Source organism: Kryptolebias marmoratus, linkage group LG18, assembly GCF_001649575.2.
Source record: "Kryptolebias marmoratus isolate JLee-2015 linkage group LG18, ASM164957v2, whole genome shotgun sequence".
Taxonomy (NCBI): domain Eukaryota; kingdom Metazoa; phylum Chordata; class Actinopteri; order Cyprinodontiformes; family Rivulidae; genus Kryptolebias; species Kryptolebias marmoratus.
Window position 1 is genome coordinate 16,200,625 of NC_051447.1, and position 25,141 is coordinate 16,225,765.

At 44.5% G+C, this 25,141-nt stretch overlaps 2 protein-coding genes across 8 annotated transcripts; both read left to right on the forward strand.

Annotated features, from left to right (window-relative positions):
- Positions 1 to 1,014: 1,014 nt before the first annotated feature.
- Positions 1,015 to 15,321, forward strand: kdm5a (lysine (K)-specific demethylase 5A). 2 transcript variants are annotated; one of them, XM_017424818.3, is made up of 28 exons: positions 1,015 to 1,789; positions 2,364 to 2,441; positions 2,843 to 2,965; positions 3,071 to 3,241; positions 3,600 to 3,779; positions 3,984 to 4,062; positions 4,160 to 4,251; positions 4,343 to 4,501; positions 5,140 to 5,259; positions 5,350 to 5,508; positions 6,415 to 6,596; positions 6,699 to 6,861; positions 6,939 to 7,058; positions 7,139 to 7,333; positions 7,440 to 7,621; positions 7,719 to 7,843; positions 8,387 to 8,537; positions 8,631 to 8,748; positions 8,840 to 9,016; positions 9,485 to 9,663; positions 9,743 to 10,061; positions 10,188 to 10,745; positions 10,853 to 11,011; positions 11,996 to 12,124; positions 12,203 to 12,350; positions 12,424 to 12,644; positions 12,800 to 13,267; positions 14,554 to 15,321. In XM_017424818.3, the coding sequence occupies exons 1-28, from the start codon at positions 1,643 to 1,645 to the stop codon at positions 14,863 to 14,865; spliced, it is 5,214 nt and encodes a 1,737-aa protein (XP_017280307.1). In that variant the 5' UTR covers positions 1,015 to 1,642; the 3' UTR covers positions 14,866 to 15,321. The 2 variants fall into 2 exon arrangements, with proteins under 2 accessions (XP_017280307.1, XP_017280306.1); XM_017424817.3 differs by having other exon boundaries at positions 1,016 to 1,789; positions 8,628 to 8,748.
- A 1,731-nt stretch (positions 15,322 to 17,052) lies between these two features.
- LOC108240982 (sodium- and chloride-dependent GABA transporter 2) lies at positions 17,053 to 25,013 on the forward strand. 6 transcript variants are annotated; one of them, XM_037981395.1, is made up of 15 exons: positions 17,055 to 17,188; positions 17,303 to 17,491; positions 17,995 to 18,129; positions 19,758 to 19,898; positions 19,995 to 20,082; positions 20,168 to 20,300; positions 20,422 to 20,556; positions 21,461 to 21,564; positions 21,642 to 21,766; positions 21,854 to 21,966; positions 22,106 to 22,243; positions 23,168 to 23,270; positions 23,355 to 23,455; positions 24,011 to 24,318; positions 24,400 to 25,013. In XM_037981395.1, the coding sequence occupies exons 1-15, from the start codon at positions 17,182 to 17,184 to the stop codon at positions 24,506 to 24,508; spliced, it is 1,929 nt and encodes a 642-aa protein (XP_037837323.1). In that variant the 5' UTR covers positions 17,055 to 17,181; the 3' UTR covers positions 24,509 to 25,013. The 6 variants fall into 6 exon arrangements, 4 of the variants coding, with proteins under 4 accessions (XP_037837323.1, XP_024863525.1, XP_024863528.2 ...); XM_025007760.2 differs by having other exon boundaries at positions 17,056 to 17,188; positions 24,148 to 24,318; XR_003039479.2 differs by lacking the exon at positions 24,400 to 25,013 and adding an exon at positions 23,609 to 23,722 and having other exon boundaries at positions 17,053 to 17,188; positions 19,758 to 20,082; positions 24,148 to 24,259.
- Positions 25,014 to 25,141: the final 128 nt, after the last annotated feature.

Consider the following 25,141-nt stretch of genomic DNA (forward strand, 5'->3'; position numbering starts at 1 on the left):
TCATTCAAATACAGCAACCACCTATCATTGCATTGGGTTATCAGTAGGAAGGTACGTTAAAAAGGTAAACTGTAATGAAAAATCTAGAGAAATGGGCATTTTCTACAAAACTGAATGCTGAGTTTGCTGGAATTTGTTGAACAAGCTGAAATTTAATGGTAAAAGTTTACACAAGCAGAAGGTAAAACGAGCAAAACGAACATGGAAACATTTAGAACATGCCCTCAAATAATCACAACACGAGCTAAAATGAGAAAAACCATAGCTAAAAGTAAAATAAATTAACAAAATTTTTGTTAAAACTGAAAGTCAGCAAATCAGCTGTAGTTCAAAGTTGGCAAAGCAGTAGCTAAAAGTTAAAATTAACTAAACAGTCGCTGAAATTAGCCAAACTGTGGCTAAAATCTAAAATCAGCCAAACTGTTGCTGAAATTAGCCAAACTGTAGCTGAGAGCTAGAATTAACAAAGTAACAACTAAAGCTAAAATTAACAAAGCTGGAGACAAATGATAACATTTAGAAAATCGTAGCGAAAAGTAAAATAAAGCTAAAAAAGACACACACACACACACACAAAAAGAGCAACTTCCTGTATGCTGAAGTAGATTTAATTTTTTTTTTTTTTGAGGGAATTGCATGGATCTCTGTGCATTTTTATGAAGAAATGATAGTGTTAATGCTAACTCAAAATTAATATAAATATCATTGTGATAAAAACTGGGATTATTGTTAAATTACTGGAATAAGGATTATTACTTTTTTAGCCCTGGTCACGTGTTTCTGCGGGCCCATTCAGTGGCATCTAGTTGCAAACATTATCTGAATTTAAGACACGTAGTGCGCCGTGTAATATTTTTAGATATTATTGATACAACGCGTGTTTATCGTCGTATTTTCAAACACCAAAAATGTATTTAAACGGTGTTGACAAATTAACAAATATTTATTTCAAATGCAACCCCGGAGTCAGAAGTGGCCCATTTTCCGAGTGCTCCTGAATGCACCACAACGGCTTTTTTTTTTTCTTCTCCTTCCCTTGCTAACAGTAACTAGCACGGTTGCTAATGCGGCTAAAAATAGACGACGGTAAATTATACAGGAAGTCGCGGCCGATAACACGAAACCAGTTCCCCCCGTTCTGGTTCTTATTTAACATGCTTTAACCTTGGCAGACATCCTGCTCCAGCGACTTTTGTTTTCCTGGGGCCAACGGCAATGTTTAGCTGCGCAACTGATTTTTAGCCGCGTTAGCTTCGTGTTAGTTTGCTCCGTTTTCCCGAAGCTCTGCATGTCATGAATGAAGAGCCGACGCACGGAGTAAACACGCCGGCTTGACTGGCGCTTTGCGAAGGATCGAGTTTGTTTGATTAGGCGTGACAGGCCGTCGCGAAAGGGACTTGAGCTAGCCGCTGCTAACCGCTGGAGATGCATATTTGTAGCGAAGAAGAAGAAATCAGAGTCCTCCCACGTACCGAAACGTAACAACAGCGATGGCAGCCTGTGGGAGATAATACAGCTAGTCAGTGGAGGGAGGGGGCAGGTTTGTTTTGTGTTTACATGCTTGATCTGGGCTCTTGTGTTATTTTCGGGGTGTTGTTTTGAATGGTAGCTTCGCCCCGGAAAGCCGCTCCCGAGTCCCGACATGTCCGCGTTTGCCGAGTTCGTGCCCCCTCCCGAGTGCCCGGTGTTCGAGCCGAGCTGGGAGGAATTCTCGGACCCTCTGGGGTTCATCAACAAGATCCGACCCATTGCGGAGAAAATGGGCATCTGCAAGATACGGCCTCCACAGGTAAACCCTGCACTGTAGCAAAAAAAAAGCAACATATTTTATGCAAAATGCGGCTGTGGTCGTGAAGCGCACAGCTCAGGTTGACTTTGGGCCTACCTGAAAACCTGCAACGTTACTAAATAAAGGTCAAAAAGGGGATTCTTTTATTAGCCTGCTGCGTGATGCTGCTTCCTGACTGTTTTTTTTAATAAGGAGCTGCAATAAGGGTTGAATTAAATAAACCTTATTTATAGTTTTTTTGTTGTTGTTGTTTTGTTTTGGTTTCTCTGACAGCCAGGTTGTATTCCAGGCATGGTAATGATGTGACATTTGTCCTAGATTTAGCCTTTAAAATGCACAATGCATAGTCTAAAAACACATTTTTCATTGTTTCTTAGTTAATTGCTTAAAGGTGAGGCCAGAAATCCTGGTTCTGCTGCAGAAAACTCTATTAAAAAGGCAAAGCTTATGCTCAGCTGCAGGTTATTTGCCTCATATCTATCGTTAAAGTGTCATGGACGGTGTTGTTTTGAAGAGGCATTTGTCTTAATGGTTGCTTTCTTGTTGCGTTTTTTCTTTTTTGTTGTTTTTCCAGGACTGGCAGCCTCCGTTCGCCTGTGACGTTCGCAACTTTCGCTTCACTCCAAGAGTGCAAAGACTGAACGAACTCGAGGTGAGTTTCGCTGACAGCGTACGCCGGTGTCGGGGCAAAAAATATAAAGTTATGCTCTGTGGAAATTCTTCAAAATGTTTTCTTAGTTGTTTGAGGTTAAAATCCCTGACAGAAGATGTGGATAGCATCGCTTTAAAAGCATTAGTGTACCCAATTCTTAAAAAAATATAATTTAGATATTAAATTTAATCTCTTTTAGCTCAAAGCAGCTCGACAGCTCCATAAAGTCTTTGTATACGGGTCTCACCTGACTTTATATCTTTGCTTTTGTATAAAACTGCACATATTCTGTTTATTTTTTATTTTTTTCCCCCCTCAGAGGTAACGGATGAGTGAAACAATTGGAACACTTAGCTGCTGTTTTTATTAATCTTCGCTCTTTTTGTCTCCTGCGTCTTCAGGCTCTCACTCGGGTCAAACTAAACTTTCTGGATCAAATCGCGAAGTTCTGGGAGCTGCAGGGATCGAAGATTCGATTCCCTCATGTGGAGAGAAAGATTCTGGACCTCTATCAGCTCAGCAAGGTGAAAGCAGATCAATCTGGAGTTTCTTTCTGTCTTTCTTTTACTTTAGACATTCACTACCCCTATTAATAAGATGCTCATTTTAAACACTGGGATTGTTTTCAGATCGTGTCGTCCGAGGGCGGCTTTGAGACGGCGTGCAAAGAGAAGAGGTGGTCCAAAGTGGCGAGTCGGATGGGCTTCCCTCCGGGAAAAGGCACCGGTTCTCTTTTGCGTTCACACTACGAGAGGATCCTCTACCCGTACGAGCTTTTCCAGTCTGGAGCTTCACTCACCGTAAGTGCTGGGCCGCTGCTCGTTTTATTCACTCCTGACTGACTGTTCTTGGGTTTTACTTTCAGAACATTACAGCAAATAAAGGCTGTGTTTAGTATTTTTTCAAGATAAGATGAGACTTTTTCTGACCCCTGCAGGGGAAATTCACATCCAGCAAGATTACACAGACGAGACTTAGGATATTTAAACACCTGCAAATAGATTTAAACATTGTTTAACGCTAAATCAGGAGTGCAGCTTTGCAAGAAATTTGATTTTTCTTTCTTTAAATGTAAAATAGTTCTCAAAGTTTGGAACATAAGACAGGAAACGTCCGCCCAGAAATTCAGTCTCTAACTCCACTAATCTCTCTGATCAGGGTCTCCACCGGCTGTACGATGATGCCACCGACGGGGAGGAGGTTGACGAAGGAGTCGGCGAGGAGACGGCCGAGGAGGAGGAGCAAGACGAGGAGGATGAAAAGGACAAGGAGGGTGATGTGGCGCAGACCAAAGAGCAGCTTCATCCCGAGAGGCGCTCCAGACGTCTGAAGTCAGAGGTAAGAGGAAATAAACAAGCTGTTAGCGTCAGAAGTCGTGTGTTCGAATTGTTCACTCATTTACCCCCTGGTCGCTAGATGCTTGAGCACTATTTGAGTGCAAATCCTGCCAAGACTTATTTTTAAATCTGATGGAGATCATATATTTGCTGTTTGTGGTTGAGGACCTGCTGTAGTTAACACCTGTCTGCTGCGCTTCTTTAGAGGGAAAACAAGGAGCCTAAAGGCCTCAAAATCTTTGGAACGAGCCCTAAGATGGTCGGCTTGGAGATTCTCTCTGCTGGTAAGTGTCATTTTTTTTTTGGGGGGGGGACTTTGTTTCCTGACACTTCCAGATATCTGACCAGTGGACTCAATTATGTTGGTTCTTTTTCCCGTAGACGATGGGTTCATTAAGAAGCAGCGGCACCTCAAAGCCCAAGCCTTTGCCATCAAGATGAGGCCACGCAAGGAGACCCTGGAGGTCAACTTTGTGAGTCCTGTTTGTTTGTGTTCGGCGTCAGAGTTGACGTTCACTGTACGGTTGGTTTTGTAATCCTCCGGTTGCATCGATCCCCCCCCAGATCGACCTTTATCTCTGCCTGGTTTGTGGACGGGGCGACGAAGAGGACCGGCTCCTGCTGTGCGACGGCTGTGACGACAGCTACCACACCTTCTGCCTCATCCCGCCTCTGCAGGACGTGCCCAAGGGGGACTGGCGGTGCCCGAAGTGCGTCGCAGAGGTACTGATGATCACAGAGAAGGCTTGTGTGTGTGTGTGTGTACATATTTGGACTGTCACTTGAATTAGAAAGTGCTCAACTGCTGAATGATTTCAGATCTATTCACAGAACGAGAGTCATTTCAGTTGTGTTCTAATGGGGAAAAACTGACAGTCCTATTTCACACAAGTCGGCCATAATGTTATGAATCCTAACTGTATTCCTGCTAGGATGGTCTCTGAGAAGCTAAAGCCAATTTACAGAGACCCCATCCCACAATCCACAGGTGTCAAAGTGTCCATATTAACATCCAGGTACACAAATGTGCTCCATATGATCAAATCTGTTGGGTAATAGGGGTCCAACTTAGTCTTCTGGGAGGTGGTCATAATGTTTTAAATATTCTGTGTTTATTGAGAGTTTATGTGCAGATTATTGGATCATCATATTAAGCACGGTGGCCCTGATGTGCAAAAGATGAGATTAAAACAACTTTAACTGTCAACAGCTTCTGTTGTTTTGCTTATTTTTTTTTTTGTTTTATTTGATGTAATTTTTGTTGGATTTAAATGGTCGTGTCATATTCTTGTCTTTCTCTGCCTGTGTTTGGTCCAAAGTGATTTATTTGTTGTCGTGTTTTTATTATTATTTGCTCGCAGGAGTGCAGTAAGCCCAGAGAGGCGTTTGGCTTCGAGCAGGCTGTGAGGGAGTACACTCTGCAGAGCTTCGGAGAAATGGCCGACCACTTCAAATCGGACTATTTCAACATGCCCGTTCACGTACGTTCAATGCTTTGAGTGGACGGTTAGCGGCTAAGTGTTGAGGTGACACGCGAGGGTTAACGCCGCCGACCTTTCACCCTTCCTCAGATGGTTCCTACAGAGTTGGTGGAGAAGGAGTTCTGGCGTCTGGTCAGCAGCATCGAGGAGGACGTCATCGTGGAGTACGGAGCTGACATCAGCTCCAAGGAGGTGGGCAGCGGGTTTCCCGTGAAGGACGGCAAGAGGAGGCTCCTGGGAGACGAGGAGGTGAGAGAAGCAGCCTATTGGAAAAATATCCATCCTCTGTGGAGATATTTGGTTGATTTATTTTGTTAAAAATTTTGCATTTCCCCTCTTTGCTTAAAGCCCAAATTGTGATTTTTAAATTTACTGGAGACAAAAAGTTCTCCAAACAGGCAGAGAAAAAAATGTGTAGAAATGTTTACTGGGGAAAAATTTATAAAAAATAAACATTTAAAACAAAAACACTATTAAATTAGCTGGACTGGACTCAAAGAGAGCGGCCAAAAAAATATCTATTTACGAAAAACACAAGGAAATTCCTCAAAGGGGAAAAGAAATGCTGCGTCTAATGCGGTCCCAACCCATTTTTTAATCATTGCAAAGCCAAAGTGATGTATGGTAGTGGCAGCATCATGCTGTGGGGATGTTTTTTCTTTTGGTTGGGAAAAGTATAATGATGCCAACTTAATCATAACGCTAAAGTAACACATGAGGCTTCTCAAAGTTTTCACGTTCTGACCTCCAAAATAAAACATTTGTGACTTATGACCCCAGCTTTTGCTCGCAGATAAAATAGTAATAGAAACATTCCCAATATCATTTTACTTTTGTATCTACTCATGACTTTTATCTCTTGTGATCGTAACAGCAAAGTGTGCAATCAGCAATAATAATTTACATTTAATTTGGTTTCTGAAGATCATTTTAATGCTACTTTTTTGTTTTAGTTTTATCCTGACCCCAGCTTTAGGAGACAAATTTGAAAATGGTCTAAAATTGTGGTAAAAATCAAACATTGTTAGACTCCAGCAGAGCCACTACAGCTTGAAAGGCTTCTTTCTCTGAAGACGCTCTAACTGTTGGTTCTCTTGGTCGAGTTTATGGTTTTGACCGCGTTGCTCTAAATCCCTTCTGTCCTCTTCCTGTCAGGAATACGCCAACTCGGGCTGGAACTTGAACAACATGCCGGTTCTGGAGCAGTCGGTTCTCACGCACATCAACGTGGACATATCGGGCATGAAGGTACCCTGGCTCTATGTGGGGATGTGCTTTTCCTCGTTCTGCTGGCACATCGAGGACCACTGGAGTTACTCCATCAACTTCCTGCACTGGTGAGGCGGCGTGCTCGCTAAAACTGACCTCGCTCTTGGCGTCTCTTTGAGTGAGAACGTGTTGTGTACCAGTACATGACGTTGTGTTTCTCTGTTCTCCAGGGGGGAACCCAAGACTTGGTACGGCGTACCGGCTTCTGCAGCAGAGAAACTGGAGGCTGTAATGAAAAAACTGGCTCCAGAGCTTTTTGACTCCCAGCCCGACCTCCTCCACCAACTGGTCACCATCATGAACCCAAACATCCTGATGGAGCACGGCGTTCCCGTATGTGACCGGGTGTTATTTGATCCGATGAAACGTTCCGCACCGATCTGGTTTATTCGAATGTCTCTCCCCCTCAGGTGTACAGGACGAATCAGTGTGCGGGGGAGTTTGTGGTGACCTTCCCCAGGGCGTACCACAGCGGCTTCAACCAGGGCTACAACTTCGCCGAAGCTGTTAACTTCTGCACCGCCGACTGGGTAAACCAAGTCCTCCTCGCCGCGCCTTATTTATTTCTCCCTTCCGCGTAAAGGTGTTAAGTTTTTCACCCGTTTCCCAGCTGCCACTGGGGCGTCAGTGTGTCGCCCATTACCGGCGACTCCACCGTTACTGCGTCTTCTCCCACGAGGAGCTGTTGTGCAAGATGGCCGCCGACCCCGAGAGCCTGGACGTGGAACTGGCTGCTGCCGTCGTCAAGGAGATGGGCGAGATGATAGAAGAGGAGACAAAACTCAGAGAGATCATCCAAGAAATGGTGAATATCTTTTCTATGTTTACGTGTCGACCTGTTGGATGTCCGTTAATCTTCGGACCGTTTAAAGTCTTCACTTTTCTTTTTTTTTTTTCCCCTGATGCACCAGGGGGTGAGGTCGTCTGAGCAGGAGGTCTTCGAGCTCTTTCCAGACGATGAGCGTCAGTGCTACAAGTGTAAGACGACCTGTTTCCTGTCGGCGCTGACCTGCTCCTGCTTCTCAGAACGGCTGGTTTGTCTCCACCACGCGAAAGATCTCTGCGACTGTCCGCTCAGCAACAAGTGTCTCCGGTGAGGGGTCAACATAAAACATAATAGACATAGATTTATTTCTATTGTTTTATGTTGTTTGGGTTGGTGTTACTTGTTTTTATACGCCACATTTCAGGTATCGTTATGATCTGGAGGAGTTTCCGTCTATGCTTTATGGCGTGAAGACTCGGGCTCAGTCCTATGACACCTGGTCGAAGAGGGTGACAGAAGCTTTGGCGGCAGATCAGAAAAACAAAAAAGGTTAATTTCTCCAGACTGTGCAATATATATTTACACACTAGTATGCTTCATTGTTACTACAAAACGCTACAACTTTATCTTCTCCTTTGTTCATATTTGTACTCAAACGCTTGAACGCTGAGAGCAAAGTGGAGCCAGAATCAAATTCCTTTCTGCATGCAGAACTTGGCCAAATAAAGCTGATTCTGATACAAACTGTGACCCTTTTTTAATCACAGTGTTTCTGACAGAAGCCCTGATTAAAATCTGCCAAACATGCCACAACCTTGTATGTTTGCTACCCTATTATATAATTTTTTTAACTATTTGAACCCTAATCCTGTTTAAAAGAATATGGCAGAAGTTTTAATGAACCTAATAATTTTATTGTGGCACTTTACCATCAGGTATAATAAATTTTCTTGTGGAAAATAATAAATAAAATCAGATTTGAGTAAGAAACCAGGGTTGAGGACGTGTGTTTTAATGACTGATTACGGTCATATAAGTGAAGTTTATTCATGCTCTGTGTTCTCATTTTATTTTTTTTCTTTCTCCTTGTAGATCTGATTGAACTCAAGGTTTTGCTGGAGGATGCGGAGGACAGGAAGTACCCCGAGAACACCTTGTTCCGGCGCCTGAGGGACATGGTTAAAGAAGCGGAGACGTGCTCCTCGGTGGCTCAGCTGCTGCTCAGCCGCAAGCAAAGGCACAGGTCTGTCCCCGTGTGTCAGCAGAAAACCTGCAGTTTAACCCAGGAGAAGAGAGGCGAAGCTTAAGTGAGGTTTTTGTTTTGTTTTTCCAGCAGCCGCCTTCGTTCTGAAAGCAGCCGTAATCGCAGTAAACTGACCGTGGATGAGCTCAAAGCCTTCGTGGACCAGCTCTACCGGCTGCCTTGTATAATCAGCCAGGCGAGACAAGTCAAGGTTTGTCTCATTCGTTCATACGTGGTGCCCAGCTTAGTCCTGATGTTAAACACCTGCTGCTGTGTCTGACTACTTCTCCTCCTCTCTTCAGGAGTTACTGGAGACCGTGGAGGACTTCCACGAGCGGGCCCAGGTGGCTCTATCGGACGAGATGCCGGACTCCTCCAAGCTGCAGGAACTTTTGGACCTGGGCAGCGGCCTGGACGTAGAGCTGCCCGAGGTGCCCCGACTCAAACAGGAGCTGCAGCAGGCTCGTTGGCTCGACGAGGTGAGCTGCTAACGGCTTCATTGGAATTGTGGCTCGACATAAGTGCGCAAAGAAACGGGCAAATTGTAGAGAACTAATGACTTTATAGTTCTCCAGGTGGGATTTTAAAGCAAAACTCATCAAGTTTGTTTCGTCTTCGCACTCTTTTCAGTTGTGTCAGGTAAAAAAGAAAGGTTTTGGTATAATGAGGTTTGAAGGTTCAGGTTCTGAGTCGTAGATTTCCTCACATCGCTGAGGATTGAAGGGGCTTGGCAACCTAATGTGGTCTGAACAAAATTTAAGATGCACTTTTTAAACCTCTGGCATGAAACATTGAGGTAAATATTCATTCATTCGAGGAATACTAGGCCCTTAGCTTTAAATATTTCTAAATTTTGTGCTCTGAAATGGAAACCCTCCCTAATACAGCCCTTTACAAAAACAGCTGCAGGAGACGTGACTCTCTCTGCCATCCTTATCAAACCCCAGGTGCGCGTCACCCTTGCTGAGCCCCACCGTGTCACTCTGGAACTGATGAAGAGGCTGATAGATTCTGGAGTGGGTCTGGCTCCACATCACGCGGTGGAGAAGGCGATGGCAGAGCTGCAAGAGGTCCTCACCGTCTCCGAGAGATGGGAGGATAAGGCGCGGGCGTGCCTGCAGGCCAGGTAACGTTTCCTTTCAGCTTCAGTCAAACACTGCTGAAAGATTTCCCTTTTATTCACCACCTGCTCGTTCGTCCTCCAGACCTCGGCACAGCATGGTGACCCTGGAGAGCATCGTTTTGGAGGCGAGGAACATCCCGGCATATCTGCCCAATATTTTGGCTCTGGAAGACGCCCTGCAGAAGGCGAAGGAGTGGACTTCTAAGGTGGAGGCCATCCAGAGCGGGAGCAGCTACGCTTACCTGGAGCAGCTGGAGAACCTCCTGGCCCGAGGTCGCTCCATCCCGGTGCGGCTCAACCCGCTGGCTCAGGTGGAGTCTCAGGTGGCTTCAGCTCGAGCCTGGAGGGAGAGGACTGCTCGCACCTTCCTCAAGAAGAACTCCACACACACTCTGCTCCAGGCAGGAAAACTTTTGATTTTGTTGATTGTGGCTTGTATTTATTCATCTCATAATTCTGCGTGGATGTTTCTGAGCTAAGCAACACTTCGACTGTTTCAAAACCCTTAATTTTGCCTCTTCTCTCAGGTTCTCAGCCCACGTGTAGACATAGGCGTTTACAGCAACAGTAAGAAACGGAAGCGGGTCAAGGAGCTCCTGGAGAAGGACCGAGGTGGTTTCGACCCGGACACCTTGAGCGACCTGGAGGAGAGCCTGGAGGAAGTGCGAGACCCTTCAGCCGTCGTAGCTGCCTTCAAAGCCAAAGAGCAGAAGGAGGTGGACGCAATTCACTCCCTCCGTGCAGCCAATTTAGCCAAGATGGCCATGGCGGATCGCATCGAGGAGGTGAAGTTCTGCCTGTGTCGAAAGACCGCCAGCGGCTTCATGCTGCAGTGCGAGCTTTGCAAGGACTGGTTCCACGGAGCGTGCGTCCCTCTGCCCAAGACGGGGACGCAGAAGAAAGTGGGCGTGGGTTGGCAGAGCAACAGCAAAGACTCTAAATTCCTGTGCCCGCTGTGTCAGAGGTCGAGGAGGCCGCGACTGGAGACCATCCTGTCCCTGCTGGTGTCGCTGCAGAAGTTGCCGGTGCGTCTGCCGGAAGGAGAAGCTCTGCAGTGTTTAACAGAAAGAGCGATGAGCTGGCAGGTACGCGAATGGTTTCAACTTCATCTGCAGTCCTACCCCTGCCCAAAGTTTCCCTCTTGATTTCTCTTAAATGCAAACATTTTCCACTGGTCTAACCGCCCCTCCAGGACCGAGCACGTCAAGCTCTGGCGACGGAGGAGTTGTCCTCAGCGCTGGCTAAGCTGTCTGTGCTGAGCCAGCGAATGGTGGAGCAGGCGGCGAGGGAGAAAACTGAGAAGATCATCAACGCTGAGCTGCAAAAAGCTGCTGCCAATCCTGATCTGCAGGTAGCACGGACAGTTATGGCTTCATCTTGTTCTAAGAGAAACTCTTCTGTCGTGTCAGTTGTCTTGACAGAATTTTACCTGAAGTGGGGTATGGAAACGAAGAGAATTAGAGAAGTCACACGGTTTGATTTAAGTAAAAATAATTCTCTATAATTTAGCTACATGCTAAAAAAAACAGTTAATTTCTACTTTTCTCTTGCTGCTGCTAACTTTATCGGTCAAACTTTATTTTAAAGCACTTTTTATACACTAAAGGATAGCATAAAGGGCTAATTTACAGGGAATATAAACAAAAAAACAGCTACAAGCACAAAGAATTTAAAACTGTAAACAGTTGTGAAAGGATTAAACAGTAGTGGCTGTAATATGAGGACATGAAGGAGCTACAGAAGCACTACTTCACAGAGGAAACACCAGGGATGGATGTTAAAATTGTTACATTTATATTTGTGAAGAGTAAAAACATGAATTAAAATGTTGAAAAAAAATAAGAATACGTAAGTGATTAAAAAGTGCATTTGTTTCCAATAAAATAAGATTAAAATTCAATGAAAAGTCAAACCTAGTAGGATCCAAAGGCCAGAATGAACAGATAAGTCTTGCGTTTGTGTATACACACATGAACACTGTCCCACAGGCGAGACACCTCACCTCTGGGTTTTAGGTTTAACTTTATCAGATCAGAAAATCCTTCCAGATGACCTGAGGGATCTGGGGTGATCATTAGGTAAAACTAAGTCTGATAAATAAATAGAACTAAGACCATAAACAACCTTAAAAACCGATAAAAGACACTGAAAATCTATTTTAACTATCTATTTAACCTACCCAGAGATGTTAAAATAGGGCTTTGTCAGTATTTGTGCAGCTGAGATTTAATCGGAGGAAGACCAGGAAGCAGTCCTGCAGGTGATGAAGGCGTGTAACTCCATCCACCATCACAGCAGGAAACCTCACATCTGACTCCATTTCCGTGTTCCCCAGGGCCACATCCAGACTTTTCAGCAGTCCGGTTTCAGCAGAGCCACGTCCCCACGCCAGTGCGTGGACTACGATGACGAAGAGACTGACTCAGACGAGGACATCCGGGAGACTTACGGTTACGACATGAAGGTACGTGAGGCGGCAGGCTGGGATTTTTAACCTCAAACCTTTTTTTTTTTTTAACCTCTTTTCCCTGGCGTTACGCAGGACCCAGGCGAGGTGAAGCCCTACTTGTTCTGCGATGAGGAGATTCCCGTCAAGTCGGAGGAGGTGGTCAGTCACATGTGGCCAACTGCTACGCCGTCGTTCTGCGCCGAACACGCCTACTCGTCTGCATCGAAGTCCTGTGTGCAAAGTGAGGACGGTTAATTTCCTAAAGTATCCAATTTGCCGCCTCGATCTCACACTCCTAAACGTTTGCGTTCCAGACCTGGGCACGCCCAGAAAGCAGCCCAGGAAGACCCCTCTGGTCCCTCGAAGCCTGGAGCCGCCAGTGTTGGAACTGTCCCCGCAGGCTAAGGCCCAGCTGGAGGACCTGATGATGCTGGGAGACCTGCTGGAGGTGTCCCTGGATGAGACCCAGCACATCTGGAGAATCCTGCAGGCCACGCAGCCTCCTACCGAGGAGAGATTCTTGCAAGTCATGGAGGTAGGGAGGTCAAACGTTGCGCAACCTGATTGCAACATCCTGAAAACGCTCCGGTTGGCCCCACTGATCTCATTACATCCATGGAGAAACATCTTTTTATTAAGTTTAGAATTAAAAATCCTTATTTTTTTATCTTTCTATTCTTTTCTCTACAGCCTGACACTTCTCTGATGGAGAAGCCTCTGAAGCTGAAACTTAAAGATTCAGAGAAGAAAAGAAAACGGAAGTTGGAGAGAGCCGAGCACCACCACATGCTAATGGCCACCGCCGGCGGCTCCTCGGCCATGGGAGACATCCGGCTGTCCAAGTCCAAGGAGCTGAAGAGAGTCGGCCTCGAGCTCTGCCTCGGCGGCAAACCTAAGAAGAAGAAGCTGAAGCTGAACCTGGAAAAGAGCCGGGAGATGAAGCAGCTGGCCAAACGATTAGCCAAGGAGGAGAAGGAGAGGAAGAGGAAGGAGAAGGCGGCGGTGAAGGCGGAGGCCATCAAAGAGGGCTTCGAGAAACGGAAGGAGAAGAAGATCTTGGACATTCCCTCCAAGTACGACTGGTCGGGGGCCGAGGACTCGAATGATGAGAACGCAGTGTGTGCAGCGAAGAACTGTCAGCGGCCGTGTAAAGACAAGGTGAGGATCCGGACCCGTGTTGGTACGAAGCTGATGAAACAGGGAAACATAGATGATTAATAAACACAACTCCAGATTAGCAATTAACAGATCTCTGAGGGATGACTCTGCAGCTTTACTAAAGGAGACATTTTAAATTTCCATTTGGATGAAGGCATTTTGTAGAGATTTGGATCAAATTCATAGGATGATTACTTTAGCTTTATTAATGTCAGTGTTTTTGTTGTTTCCCCATTTTTAAAATCTGTTATTTATGCTGGAAATCACTCATTTAGCTAAATCTGCACACTAACACTTTTTATCATTCGGCGCCTTAAAGGCAAATACCTTTCAAGATGGCTGCCACAAAAAAACAAAAGATACAAAAATGGCTCCAACAGATGCAGATATTCAGCTGAAATCGGGTGTGGTAGTCGCCGAGAGTCTCCCCCGACACACATTCTGAGCTCAAACAGTTTGGGCAAGATTTCTGTTTGAATTTCGTAGCCAGCTTTGCCTTTCATCAAAACATTTAATGAACTGCTGGATGGATTTTAATAAAACTTTCAATAAATAAGCATCAGGTATACATCTACAACTGATTAACGTTTGGAGCCAACCCAATTTAAGATGGCTGCCACGTCCAGTTGACTTTAGGAAACACAAAAATGTCTACAAATCATTAAATGTTATAGATTTTGTGCATAAATATCTTTTACATGTCTACTAACAACTTTCATTTTCTGTATTTTCTGTTATTTTGGTAACTTTATTTGTATTTTTCTCTTCATTTTTTTGTTAAAGTTACTGATGTTCGTCAAGGTTTAGTGAATATTTTGTTTAATTCTTCGGTGTAAAATGGTTAAATCGACGGGCTTTTCAGAGTTAAAAGCTGAGTTAATGTGAGTTTGTTGAATGTCAGCTGATGACAGCACTGGAACACCTTAAAGAGAAATACACGATGTATTAACAAGTCACGATGACGCTGCCCGTCTCAGACCACTTCCAGTCGGGTTAATCAGTGGCCGATCTCAGCCCCCTGCAGGTCGCGGGTGGGTTGTGGGCAGCCAATCAGAGCTGAGGAATCAGGTGGTCTGCGGGTTGAGCAGGGGGAGGACATTTTAAATTACTTAGCAGCAAAAAAAAAAAACCTTTCTTACCTGTATTAAATAGTGTTTGTTCCCAATTGGTGGTAGTTTTTATTAAGAGCATCACTCAGAGGTTTGGTAAATCTTGACATGAGGGGAAAAAATGGCAGCTTAACGCGATGCTAATCCCTACGCTGGCGTCCGTGCGTTTGTTTCCAGGTGGACTGGGTCCAGTGCGACGGAGGCTGCGACGAGTGGTTCCATCAGGTCTGCGTGGGCGTTTCCTGCGAAATGGCAGAGAACGAGGACTACATTTGCCTGGACTGCTCGGAGAAGGCCGCCGGGGCGGGCAGGGGCATGACTGTCGAGGAGGCGGCGGCGGAGGAGGACGATGAGGAGGAGGGCGTCGTGTTGCTGTCAGCGTGCGGCGTCGTGCAGAGCGCTCCGTCGGCGGCCTCGTGGTCGTCGGCGCGTCACATCAACCCGGCGGCGCCTTCGGTCCAGCAACAGGACCCTCAGCAGATCAGCTAGCGCCAAACGTCGGGCAAGAACTTGACCTTTTTAAACCTGATGTGACTGGAGACGACTTGGGATTGTTTCTGTAAATGTCTGGACTTTGAAGCACAAGAAATGACTTGAGAAAAGACTCGTCCTTCTAAACCGCTGTGGTGTCCGTGCGCGCAGAGAGTCGGTCCTCCTGTAAACGTTTTAGGTGTAGAAACACCCATCAGCTTCTGTCTGAAGGCTCTGCTTTATTCACAGACGGTCTAACAGAAAACCCGCTCACTCAAGCTGTTGTATTCAGTCCAGGACATTTGGGCCCTCTGACCTTTGACCCCCCCAGACAATAACATCTCAATAAGACTAGGAAACCAAGTGGCTGTAATGTAGTACAATTATTTATAATGTGTATAGTTTTTAAACAGTTAAATGAACTGATTGTGACTTTTTGTTTTTCTCACCTTTAATAAACAAATCCTAGTCAGATGTTTGATGTTTGCACTTTATTTTCTAATTCACAAAACTTGAGTGTTTTTTTGTTTGGTTGTTTTATTTTTCAAGACGGGACAAAAACAACATCAAAGTAAACAAAATCTGCACAGTATTTTATTATATCGACGGCTGATTTGTCCCTAAACTAAAAGTTTGTGACTCTACTACAAAAAGATGTTATTAGCAGCCATTTTTAAATTTAATTTGATTTCTGGAAATCATCTGCTGGTGCTTCATGAGCCACAGTGGGGTCCCCTAACCCCAACTTTAGGAACAAAGTTGTTGTTTTGTCGTTTTCCTGTTTTTAGTTTTTTTCAGTCTCAACTACGTCTGCAGTCTTTGTGCTATTTTAGCTGTTCATTTATCAAAACGTTCGGCTCATTCAGGATATGGCTGCTAACTTTTATACTTCATTGACAAACATTTTATCTATAGAAATACTTTGAGATCTCTTCACTTCCTTTAAAACATTTGAAAACTGCTTCAGCTGCTTGCTCTATTTTCTTTCTTCATGTGCTACTTTTAGCTTCTAGCTAGCATTTTGCTACTTACATTAGCCTTTAGTCACGTTTAGGTTTTAGCTAGACGGTGGCCACTTTTAGCTAACATTTTGCTACTGATAGGTAAACTTTTGCTAGTTTTAGCTGACCTTTTTGTTACATTTACTTCTCAGTTAGCATGTAGTTACTTTCAGCTTTTAGCTGTTTGGTACTTATTAGATTTGCTACTTTTAGCTTCTAGCTAGCCTTTTACTAAGTTTTACTTTTAGCTATTGTTCTGCTACTTTTTATTTTTAATTAGTCTTTTAATACTTTTAACTAACTTTCCCTACTTTTAGCTGCCCTTGTTTTACTTTTCACTTTTAGTCAGCCTTTTTCTGGTTTAGCCTTTAGCTAAACATTTGCTAAATTTAGCTACCATTCTGCTACTTTTAGCTTTCAGGTAGTTTTTAGCTAGACTGTTTCTACTTTAGCCATTTGCCAACCATTTGCTTAATTATTGTTTTTGCTACTTTTTGCTTTTAGCTAGTATTGACAGTTTTAACTACATGTTGCATTTAGCTGTTTTTAGCCAGCCTTTTGTTACTTTTAGCTTCTAGTTAGCCTTTTGCTGGGTTAGCAGCTGTGTTCGGCAGTGAACCCTCTCTCAGCCCTTGGCGTTCACACGGTGCAGTTTGTCTGATTTGTCTGAATGTCTTCAGTCCTGTCTGGTTCTGTGTCGTTCTGCTTCAGAACCGCAGGGCTGTGGGAGGGGAAGGAACGCTCTGCCGTCCTGTACTCACTCGGCCGAGTTGGATCCGGCGTGAACTGACCTGAGCTGCCTCACATCTGTCGCTGACAGGAAGAGACGGGGAAGAGCTGCGTTCCCCACCGGGGAGCAGAATACAAAAACAAAAAAAAACAAACAGAGATTCGAAACTTTGCGTCACCAAATACATCTTCAACGCCTGCTGTGAGTTGGTCCTTTTATCTACTACATCAATAAAAACTTCCTTTTACCCAAATCTATTGGTTTAAATTACCTAATATACAATTTTTTTAATAGTAGACTTCTTATATCTTCTTATAAACTTTCTTAATAGTTCAGATTTTTATTGTTTCTGAAGCAGAGGTGTCGTGTCTGCAGCTGAAACTGACCCAAGACTCAGAGGTCAAATGTCATCCTCTCAGACTTATTTTAACCATGGAGACGTGGTCGGTGATGTACTTTGCTCAGATTGTGTGTTGGGGGTGGGGTGGGGGTTGAGGAAGCCACGCCCCTTTTGCCAACCATGTTAAATACTACAACTGGAGCGTTTCTGGATGAAACGCCACAAACCGCTCCAGCTTTGGGACGCACAGAGGCGACTCTGCAATGAAAGGTGAGCCGCTCGCTTTCTGCCGAGGTTTGTTTTGGTTTTGATTAATTAACAAACAAATCCAGTTAACCTGAACTGACCTGTCGATGTATGTGACCCCCCCCCTCTTCCCCACAGGAGCCAAAGCGGGCCTCCACAATGGCAACAACCGCGTCAAGGACGTGCTGCCTCCCCCGGAGGAGGAGAAGATGGAGGAGCGGGGTCAGTGGAGCAACAAGGTGGAGTTCGTCCTGTCGGTGGCCGGCTCCATCATCGGCCTGGGCAACATGTGGCGCTTCCCGTACCTCTGCTACAAGAACGGAGGGGGTGAGTGGCGAATCTCAGGGGCTGTTCCCCTCGAGAGAGAGGCGAGATCCTGAGGGGGACACCCTGGACAGGTCCCCATTTTCCTGCCTATAAAGCACCTATAAAGATGGCAGATAACTAAAGTTTTATCTCCAGTCTGTGACTGGTCTGATCAGTTTCAGCTCGTCCAGTCCAGTCAGGCTCACACTGATTTGCTTTTGGCATTTCTGTTAAATTAGACACAGCCGCCACCCCAATCCCCCCCCTGCCCGGCCTCTCTTTCTGTCCCTCCGCGGGACGGAAGGTCACGGTCCAGGGCCAAGCTGGGTCAGACAGCTGTTGTTGCTCCTCGCTCACAACGGCGGAAACCCGAGCACGCCGTCCAACCAGATCTCCACACAGATAAAGTCCTGAGGGCTTAAAATGTTTTAAACGCCTCGAGGAAATTTGAGTTTCAGACAAGAATCGCTGAGTTTTCTTTCTACGCATGAGAATCACGTCCATTTTCCTCTTTCTCTGCCCAGGTGCTTTCCTCATCCCGTACCTGATCTTCCTGTTCACCTGTGGCGTTCCCGTCTTCTTCCTGGAGACGGCCCTGGGTCAGTTCACCAGCCAGGGAGGAATCACCTGCTGGAGAAAAATCAGTCCTCTGTTTGAAGGTAAGAACAGGTGAGAAAGATTGGTTTGGTTTTGTTAACCCTTTATTTCTCTGACTCAGACTCAGCCGGGGCTGGCCTTTGATGCAAGACACACATAAATAAGAACAATAATTATACTAATAATTAATCAAACATGTATTTTAGCGTTGGGGTTTGTACACAGCATTTGTTTTCAGCACAAACGAGGCATTTTATTTGATGCACAAAGGCTGAAGAGTGGTGATTTGTTTATTTTATTTAGACGTTTAAAAGCTACATTCCTGTAATTTAACTATATCCTGCTTTAAGTTGTCTCACACCGTTCTGTTTTCATTTTTATGGCAACTAAACCACTTGTTTTTGTTTTTAAATAAAAGGTTCTGGTTGTGAGTTAGCCTGAGTCACTGTTAAGGAATTTCAGATTTTAAAAAAATTAATTAGATTATAAATGGATGGATAAAATCTAAATTTTCTTATCATGAACCAAGACTGAAAACACAAGAAAAAAACGATTATTGGTCAAAAAAACTTAGAAGATATTAAAAATTATTTATTAGTAGTAGTAGTAATATTAAAACAGTAAAGTAAATGGCAACCAGGAGCAGTTTAAATGATTTCAACTGATTTCAGAAATCCGTACTTTAGTCATAAAAGTTCGAAACGGGGAGATTTCTGTGCCGTTTGGGCGACTTTTGGTCAGTTTCAAAATAAAAGCCTCAATATTTAGACTGTTCAAACCTGAACTGGATTATTTTACAGTTAAAACAGATTCTTTAAACCACAGTTTGTGGCCAAAAGAGCATCGAAATTTTCTCTTTTTTTACAATTTTAGCAAAAAGATAGATTTGATAAATAACAAAATGTGTTTTTTACAAATTTGTATTCAGTGTAAAATAATTTAAACCAAGAAAACAGTTTTAGATTTTAAACCAGAGCTGCTCCAAATCCCCCCAAAATTCCCCAAACCTTCAGGTTTTTCTGCAGCCATGTCGTCACTTTGGAGACAGATTCTTTTATTGTTTCGGGAAAATGATGCTTCGTGTTTGTTAGTCAGAGCTTTAAGTTTCCTCTGACACTGACAGGATTGTTTTAATTTGTTAGTAGTTCTTTGTTGCACCTCCTTGGTGCCTTCAGGGATCAAAATAAGTCATTAATTAGGTTTTCTTTGTCTGTAATTTTATTATTTTGTTGTTCCAAATATGAAAACGGTGTCATTTTTTACCATTAAAAGGAAAACGGCTTAAATTTCAATTGAATCTTTTGGTTCCTGATGAGATAAAGCAGCAATATGTTCAGAAAAAAACATTTTATCTTCACTTAAAAGAAGAACCAGGGGGGACATTTACAGCCTGAAGAGTGAGGAAGATTCAGGTTCTGAATGGGTCCATTTTTCTTATCTCTGATGTTTTTGGGGGTTACTTTAACCTCCTGGGACATCCACATCGAAATTAAAAATGCTTGTGCCGTGCAAGAGTTTAGATCTTAAGAGGTTAAAGAAATAAAACCATATAATATCTTTGCTTTTGTCCTTTCCAGATTGTTTTCATCCTTCAGTAAATTGCAGAAGTGGCCTGGCTGCTGTTTGGTCATCGCTGGCAGAATAATACAGTGATTAGATGATAAGTTGTTTTTGTTTTTTGACTGTGCAGGTCTTGGCTACGGCACCCAGGTGATTGTGACTCTGCTGAACTTCTACTACATCATCGTTCTGGCCTGGGGCATTTTCTACCTCTACTCCTCCTTTTCCTGGGACCTGGCCTGGTCGTCCTGCAACAACACGTGGAACACGGGTAACAAAAGCACCGACGGACGGCGATGCTCTAAAATCTGTCGTTACAAGCGTAACGCTGCGTCACGTCTCCGTTGTCTCCCCCCCTTTTCTGCAGAAAACTGCGTTGAGTTCCAGAGGAGAAACGCCTCCGTCAACCAAACCGTCCTCCTAAATGCCACCTCTCCTGTCATTGAGTTCTGGGAGTGAGTCGTCCCCCCCGTCTCCGCTGCTCGGCCTCCTCCTAACGGCGTCATAGCCGTCGTTTTACGCTGCGTTTTGTCCCCGCAGGAGGAGGGCGCTGAGGATTTCCCCGGGCATCGACCAGATGGGCTGTCTGAACTGGGACCTGGCCGTGTGTCTGCTCATCGCCTGGGTCATGTGCTACTTCTGCATCTGGAAGGGGGTGAAATCCACAGGGAAGGTGTACTTTTATTTTTTTCTTTTCTTTTGTTTGGATGCGCAGATTCGAGGCACGACAGCTGGTGTTTGTTTCGGCGTGTGTTCTGCTCGTCTCAAAGTCTCGTGCGCTCTGTTCGACGTAGGTGGTCTACTTCACCGCAACCTTCCCTTACCTGATGCTGGTCGTGCTGTTGATCCGAGGACTCACCCTGCCTGGAGCTGGGATCGGGATTCAATTCTATCTTTACCCTGATTTGGGGCGACTGGCTGACCCACAGGTACCGTTAAGTTGAACTAAATTCAAATAAACTCCCCCCTCCAAAAAAAGAGGTTTTTGTTTTGTTGCATTTCTCCGCCTGTGGAGGAGAGCAGATACCCCATGGCTCTCTGCTGGGGAGCTCCGTTTCTGCTGGGTCCATCTGCTTTTCCATCTCTTTTATTACTTTCTCAAAGCCACAACACCACTGCGACTGTAAACACAAACTCTGCACAAACGCTGCACAAGACAAGAGTCTGAACTTGTTCTTCCGAGCCTTTTAAACCACAGGAGCTCTCAACCTGTCGGTGTTCAGTTGCCTTATTTATAAGAAAATGAACAAAACGAACGACTCGGCGTCTAACTTTACTAAATCGGCACACCGTACCAAACTGACACTCTGTGAGGACGACGTCTTTCTCCGCATCTGTCTGTCAGCAAAAATACCTCATGAACCAGTCGATGGATTTTAATGAAACTCCACACCTAGCGACCTTACCCTACACAGAAGTGTTTCCAACTCAGATATTGAGCCAGAGTTTTGCGCAGTAGTAGCTGAGAGTCTTTCTCAACACGTACTCTGAGCGTGAGCGTTATGCCTTTTTCAAGGTTTGACTCAACACAAAATGGTCTGAGTTTAAAACCAAGCGGGCGATAAGCATTCCTCTAAGGCAGGGGTCTCCAATCCTGGTCCTCGAGGGCCACTATCCTGCATGTTTTCCTTGTTTCCCTGCTCCAACACACCTGATCCGATGGTTAAATTACCTCTTCTTGTTCTGCAGAAGCCTGTTAATCACACATTGATTCAAACCAGGTGTGTTGGAGCAGAGAAACAATGAAAACATGCAGGATGGTGGCCCTCGAGGACCAGGATTGGCCACCCCTGCTCTAAGGAACCTTTAACTGAGCGTCTCCTTTGGGTTCAGGTGTGGATGGACGCCGGCACCCAGATTTTCTTCTCCTACGCCATCTGTCTGGGCTCTCTGACGGCTCTGGGCAGCTACAACAAATACAACAACAACTGCTACAGGTACCTTAGCAGAATCGTGTCGGGCGTTCTTACGTACCGTTTCCCGCTCCGTCTGACCTTCCGGCTGTGCGTTGCAGGGACTGCCTGGCGCTGTGCTTCCTGAACAGCGGGACCAGTTTCGTGGCGGGCTTCGCCATTTTCTCCATCCTGGGTTTCATGTCTTACGAGCAGAACGTCCCCATCTCGGAGGTGGCGGAGTCGGGTGAGAGAAACTCCCAGCACTAAATCGTCGACATAACTTGGTTCACCTTCTGGTCGGTGCTGCAGTTTAGGGTTTTCCTGTTCACAGGTCCTGGCCTGGCCTTCATCGCCTACCCCCGTGCTGTGTCCATGATGCCCTTCTCTCCTCTGTGGGCTGCGCTCTTCTTCACTATGATCGTTTTTCTAGGGCTGGACAGTCAGGTATACAGCTGCGTGCTCTGACCCACGCCTGTATTTGTCACCCGCCACCGAAAGGCAGACGGTGGCGTTCAGCTTCGACTAAAGTTTGCCGTCGTAGCTGAGAGTCGTTCACCTGCCCTCCTTCTCCTCCCCCGCTCAGTTCGTGTGTGTCGAGAGCCTCGTGACGGCGGTCGTGGACATGTATCCCACCGTGTTCCGTCGAAAGAACCGCAGAGAGCTCTTCCTGTTAGCCGTGGTCCTCTTCTCCTTCCTCATGGGCCTCATCATGCTGATGGAGGTACAACACGCTTCAATGAGACGGCGTTTTCTGCATTTAGCAGCCGTAAATGTTGCATCTTGATGTCTAACATGTTCCTTGTTTTTCAAACAGCCTTAAAACATAATTAGATTTTCAAATGACGTTAGCTTTGGCTACATAAACACTAATAAAACGCAGAAATGGGAATGTTAGATGCTAAAATCTGCCAAAAAAGCTAAAACTGAGTTCTTATTATGGTGTCAATAAAGTGTCAAAAGGCTAGCTAGAAGCTAAAAATATCACAAAGCTAGCTAAAAGTAAGAAAAACCTAAAGGTGGCAAAAGGCTAACTAAAAGCTAAAGATAGCAAAAGGTTAATTTAAAGATTAAGGTAGAAAAAGGCTAATATAAAGCTAATTTAAAGCTAAAGGTAGCAAAAGGCTAATGTAAAGCTAAATGAGTCAAAAGGCTAGCTAGAAGCTAAAAGTATCAAAAGGCTGGCTACAAAGTAAAAGCTAAAAGTAGTAAAAGACCAGCTAAAAGTTTCAGAACTGTAGCTAAAAGCTAAAACTAGCAAAAGGCTAGCTAAAAGTACAAAATGGTGACTTAAAACCACAAGAAGCAAAATAAATCAAAATGGAAAAAGCACTAAATGCTGAAGCAGACCCAGTTTTTATTTATTTTTTTATCAATTATTACAAAAGAGACGTCAAGCAGAAAATCCCAGGATGAGACAGATCCAAGCTGTAGAATCTGTGTAACCTTCTTGTACTTCACCTGTGCTGCCAAACTGTAAAAAAAAATAATATTTAAAAAAATATGACTCCTAATTATGTGGAAGGAGATTTTAATGCTTTTACTGGCACCAAACTAACCTTCAGACGTAAAAACAATAAGTGAGAGTTAAACTTCAATTTGGTTTCTCAGATTATGTGATTCGTAGAAGTTTTATTTGTGTCTCTAGGGGGGCATGTATGTCTTCCAGCTCTTTGATTACTATGCAGCGAGCGGCATGTGTCTCCTCTTCATGTCCATCTTTGAGACTGTCTGTATCGCCTGGGTTTACGGTGAGCGAGCGATAATCTGTCAGATTGGAGTCCGTTAGGCGTGCAGGTTTTAAAGCACAGCGTTTGGTTCGTTCGTTTCTTCAGGCGCGGATCGCTTTTACGACAACATCGAGGACATGATTGGCTACCGCCCGGGGCCGTACATCAAGTACTGCTGGTTGTTCTTCACCCCGGCCACATGCATCGTGAGTATCAACTCTTTGATTGTGGTTTTTATACGCCTGTCCTAAGACAGGACTTATTATGGTATGGCGTTGTCCATCTGACTGTCTGTGGACAATTTCTTGTCTGAGGTCCAAATTGATAACCGTTTAACATGGATATGTCAAACTGCACAGCTGGACAACTCATGGGTCAAGGGTGATCCCTATTGATTTCAATGTCACGGGGTCAAAGAGCAAGGTCACAGGTGTGAAAACCTTGTCCATGCTCTAACTCTGCACCTGTGTAAGGTAAGAATGTCAAACTTCACAGCTGGACACCTCACGTGTCAAGGGTGATTTCTTTTGATTTCACGGTCACAGGGTCAAAGGTCACAGGGTCAAAGGTCATAGGTGTACCATTTATGAAAACCTTATCCGTGCTCTAACTCTGCAACTGTTTAACGTAGGAATGTAAAACTGCACAGCTGGACAACTCATGTGTCATGGGGGATCCCTATTGACTGCACAGTCACAGGGTCAAAGGTCACAGGCGAATCTTTTGTGAAAACCTTGTCATGCTTTGGACCCTTCTGACAGGCGTGCTGTGTCGTCGTCAGGACTCTCGTCCAGAAGTTACAGCTGCCGCTCTTCATCGTCTTCTGGTTTCTCCTGTTTGGTTACTGGAGTTACTGGTGGTTTTGCACTTCATCAGCTGAACTGTTTTGTTCCCTCAGGGCACGTTTGCCTTCTCCCTCATCAAATACACCCCTCTTAAGTACAACAATGAGTATGTGTACCCATGGTGGGGCTATGTCATTGGCTGGCTGCTGGCGCTCTCTTCTATGGTCTGCATCCCGTTTTGGATGGTTTACAAGATCAGCACAACTCAGGGAACTCTCAAAGAGGTTTGTAGATCCTCTTGGTTGATTGTTTTGCAATACATCAGCTCTAGATTTCAAATTGAAAGAGTTGTTTACCTCCCGCAGCGAGTCCAGTTGCTCATCGCGCCATCTGATGATTTACCCAAAACCAAAAGGGAGCAGGAGAGGCTGCTGGTCATCTTTGCTCCCGACGGAGACGCCGCCAGAACTGTAAACAGCTACTTTCCTGTCTCAGATAAAGACTCCAGCTTATAAAGCCCCACCGAGGACAAAGATAACCAGAAAGTGCCGCATCATCTACTTTAATGCATCATTTGTGGAGTTCTTAGGAGACTGAGCCGATTGAAAGAAATTGCAAAAATAATGTGACACTTATTAAATTATTTAAAAGGCTTTAGAGTGAATGAAGACACTTTTCAAAATCTGTTGAACATTTGGACCTCATTTGTACTGCGTATAAACAAAACGGCATAAAATAATAATGGCAACCAAAATGAATCACATCTGTAAAATGTTATGGAATTTACTAATGCATCATTTATTTGTTTTTTTAGCAGACGTCAATAAATGAAAATATAGAATGTCACTGAACGTATGACAGAAAGACTAACACGCTTTATAAACTGTTGTTTCATGTTTATTATGTAACATATTATGACTGTACAAAGAAATGTGAATCTTGTAAGTATGGTTTTAAATAAAATCTTCTGTTCTCTCGCTCTGTTATACCATTGTTTTTGTGTAAACTCACTGGGGGAAGAATTAGTAATCGTATCAGAACTAATCTTGTTATATTTGGGTTGAAATTTGCTTCAGATTTTCCTTAAATCTCTAAATATATAGAAAT

Excerpts from the sequence above, each read along its gene's own strand:
- kdm5a (XM_017424817.3), top strand. The coding sequence starts at position 1,643 with ATGTCCGCGTTTGCCGAGTTCGTGCCCCCTCCCGAGTGCCCGGTGTTC. Across the intron at positions 3,242-3,599 it reads AGTCTGGAGCTTCACTCACC|GGTCTCCACCGGCTGTACGA; the intron begins GTAAGTGCTGGG and ends CTCTCTGATCAG. Across the intron at positions 12,351-12,423 it reads ATCGAAGTCCTGTGTGCAAA|ACCTGGGCACGCCCAGAAAG; the intron begins GTGAGGACGGTT and ends TTTGCGTTCCAG.
- LOC108240982 (XM_025007757.2), top strand. Across the intron at positions 21,967-22,105 it reads TTCTAGGGCTGGACAGTCAG|TTCGTGTGTGTCGAGAGCCT; the intron begins GTATACAGCTGC and ends TCCCCCGCTCAG. Across the intron at positions 23,271-23,354 it reads CTGTATCGCCTGGGTTTACG|GCGCGGATCGCTTTTACGAC; the intron begins GTGAGCGAGCGA and ends TCGTTTCTTCAG.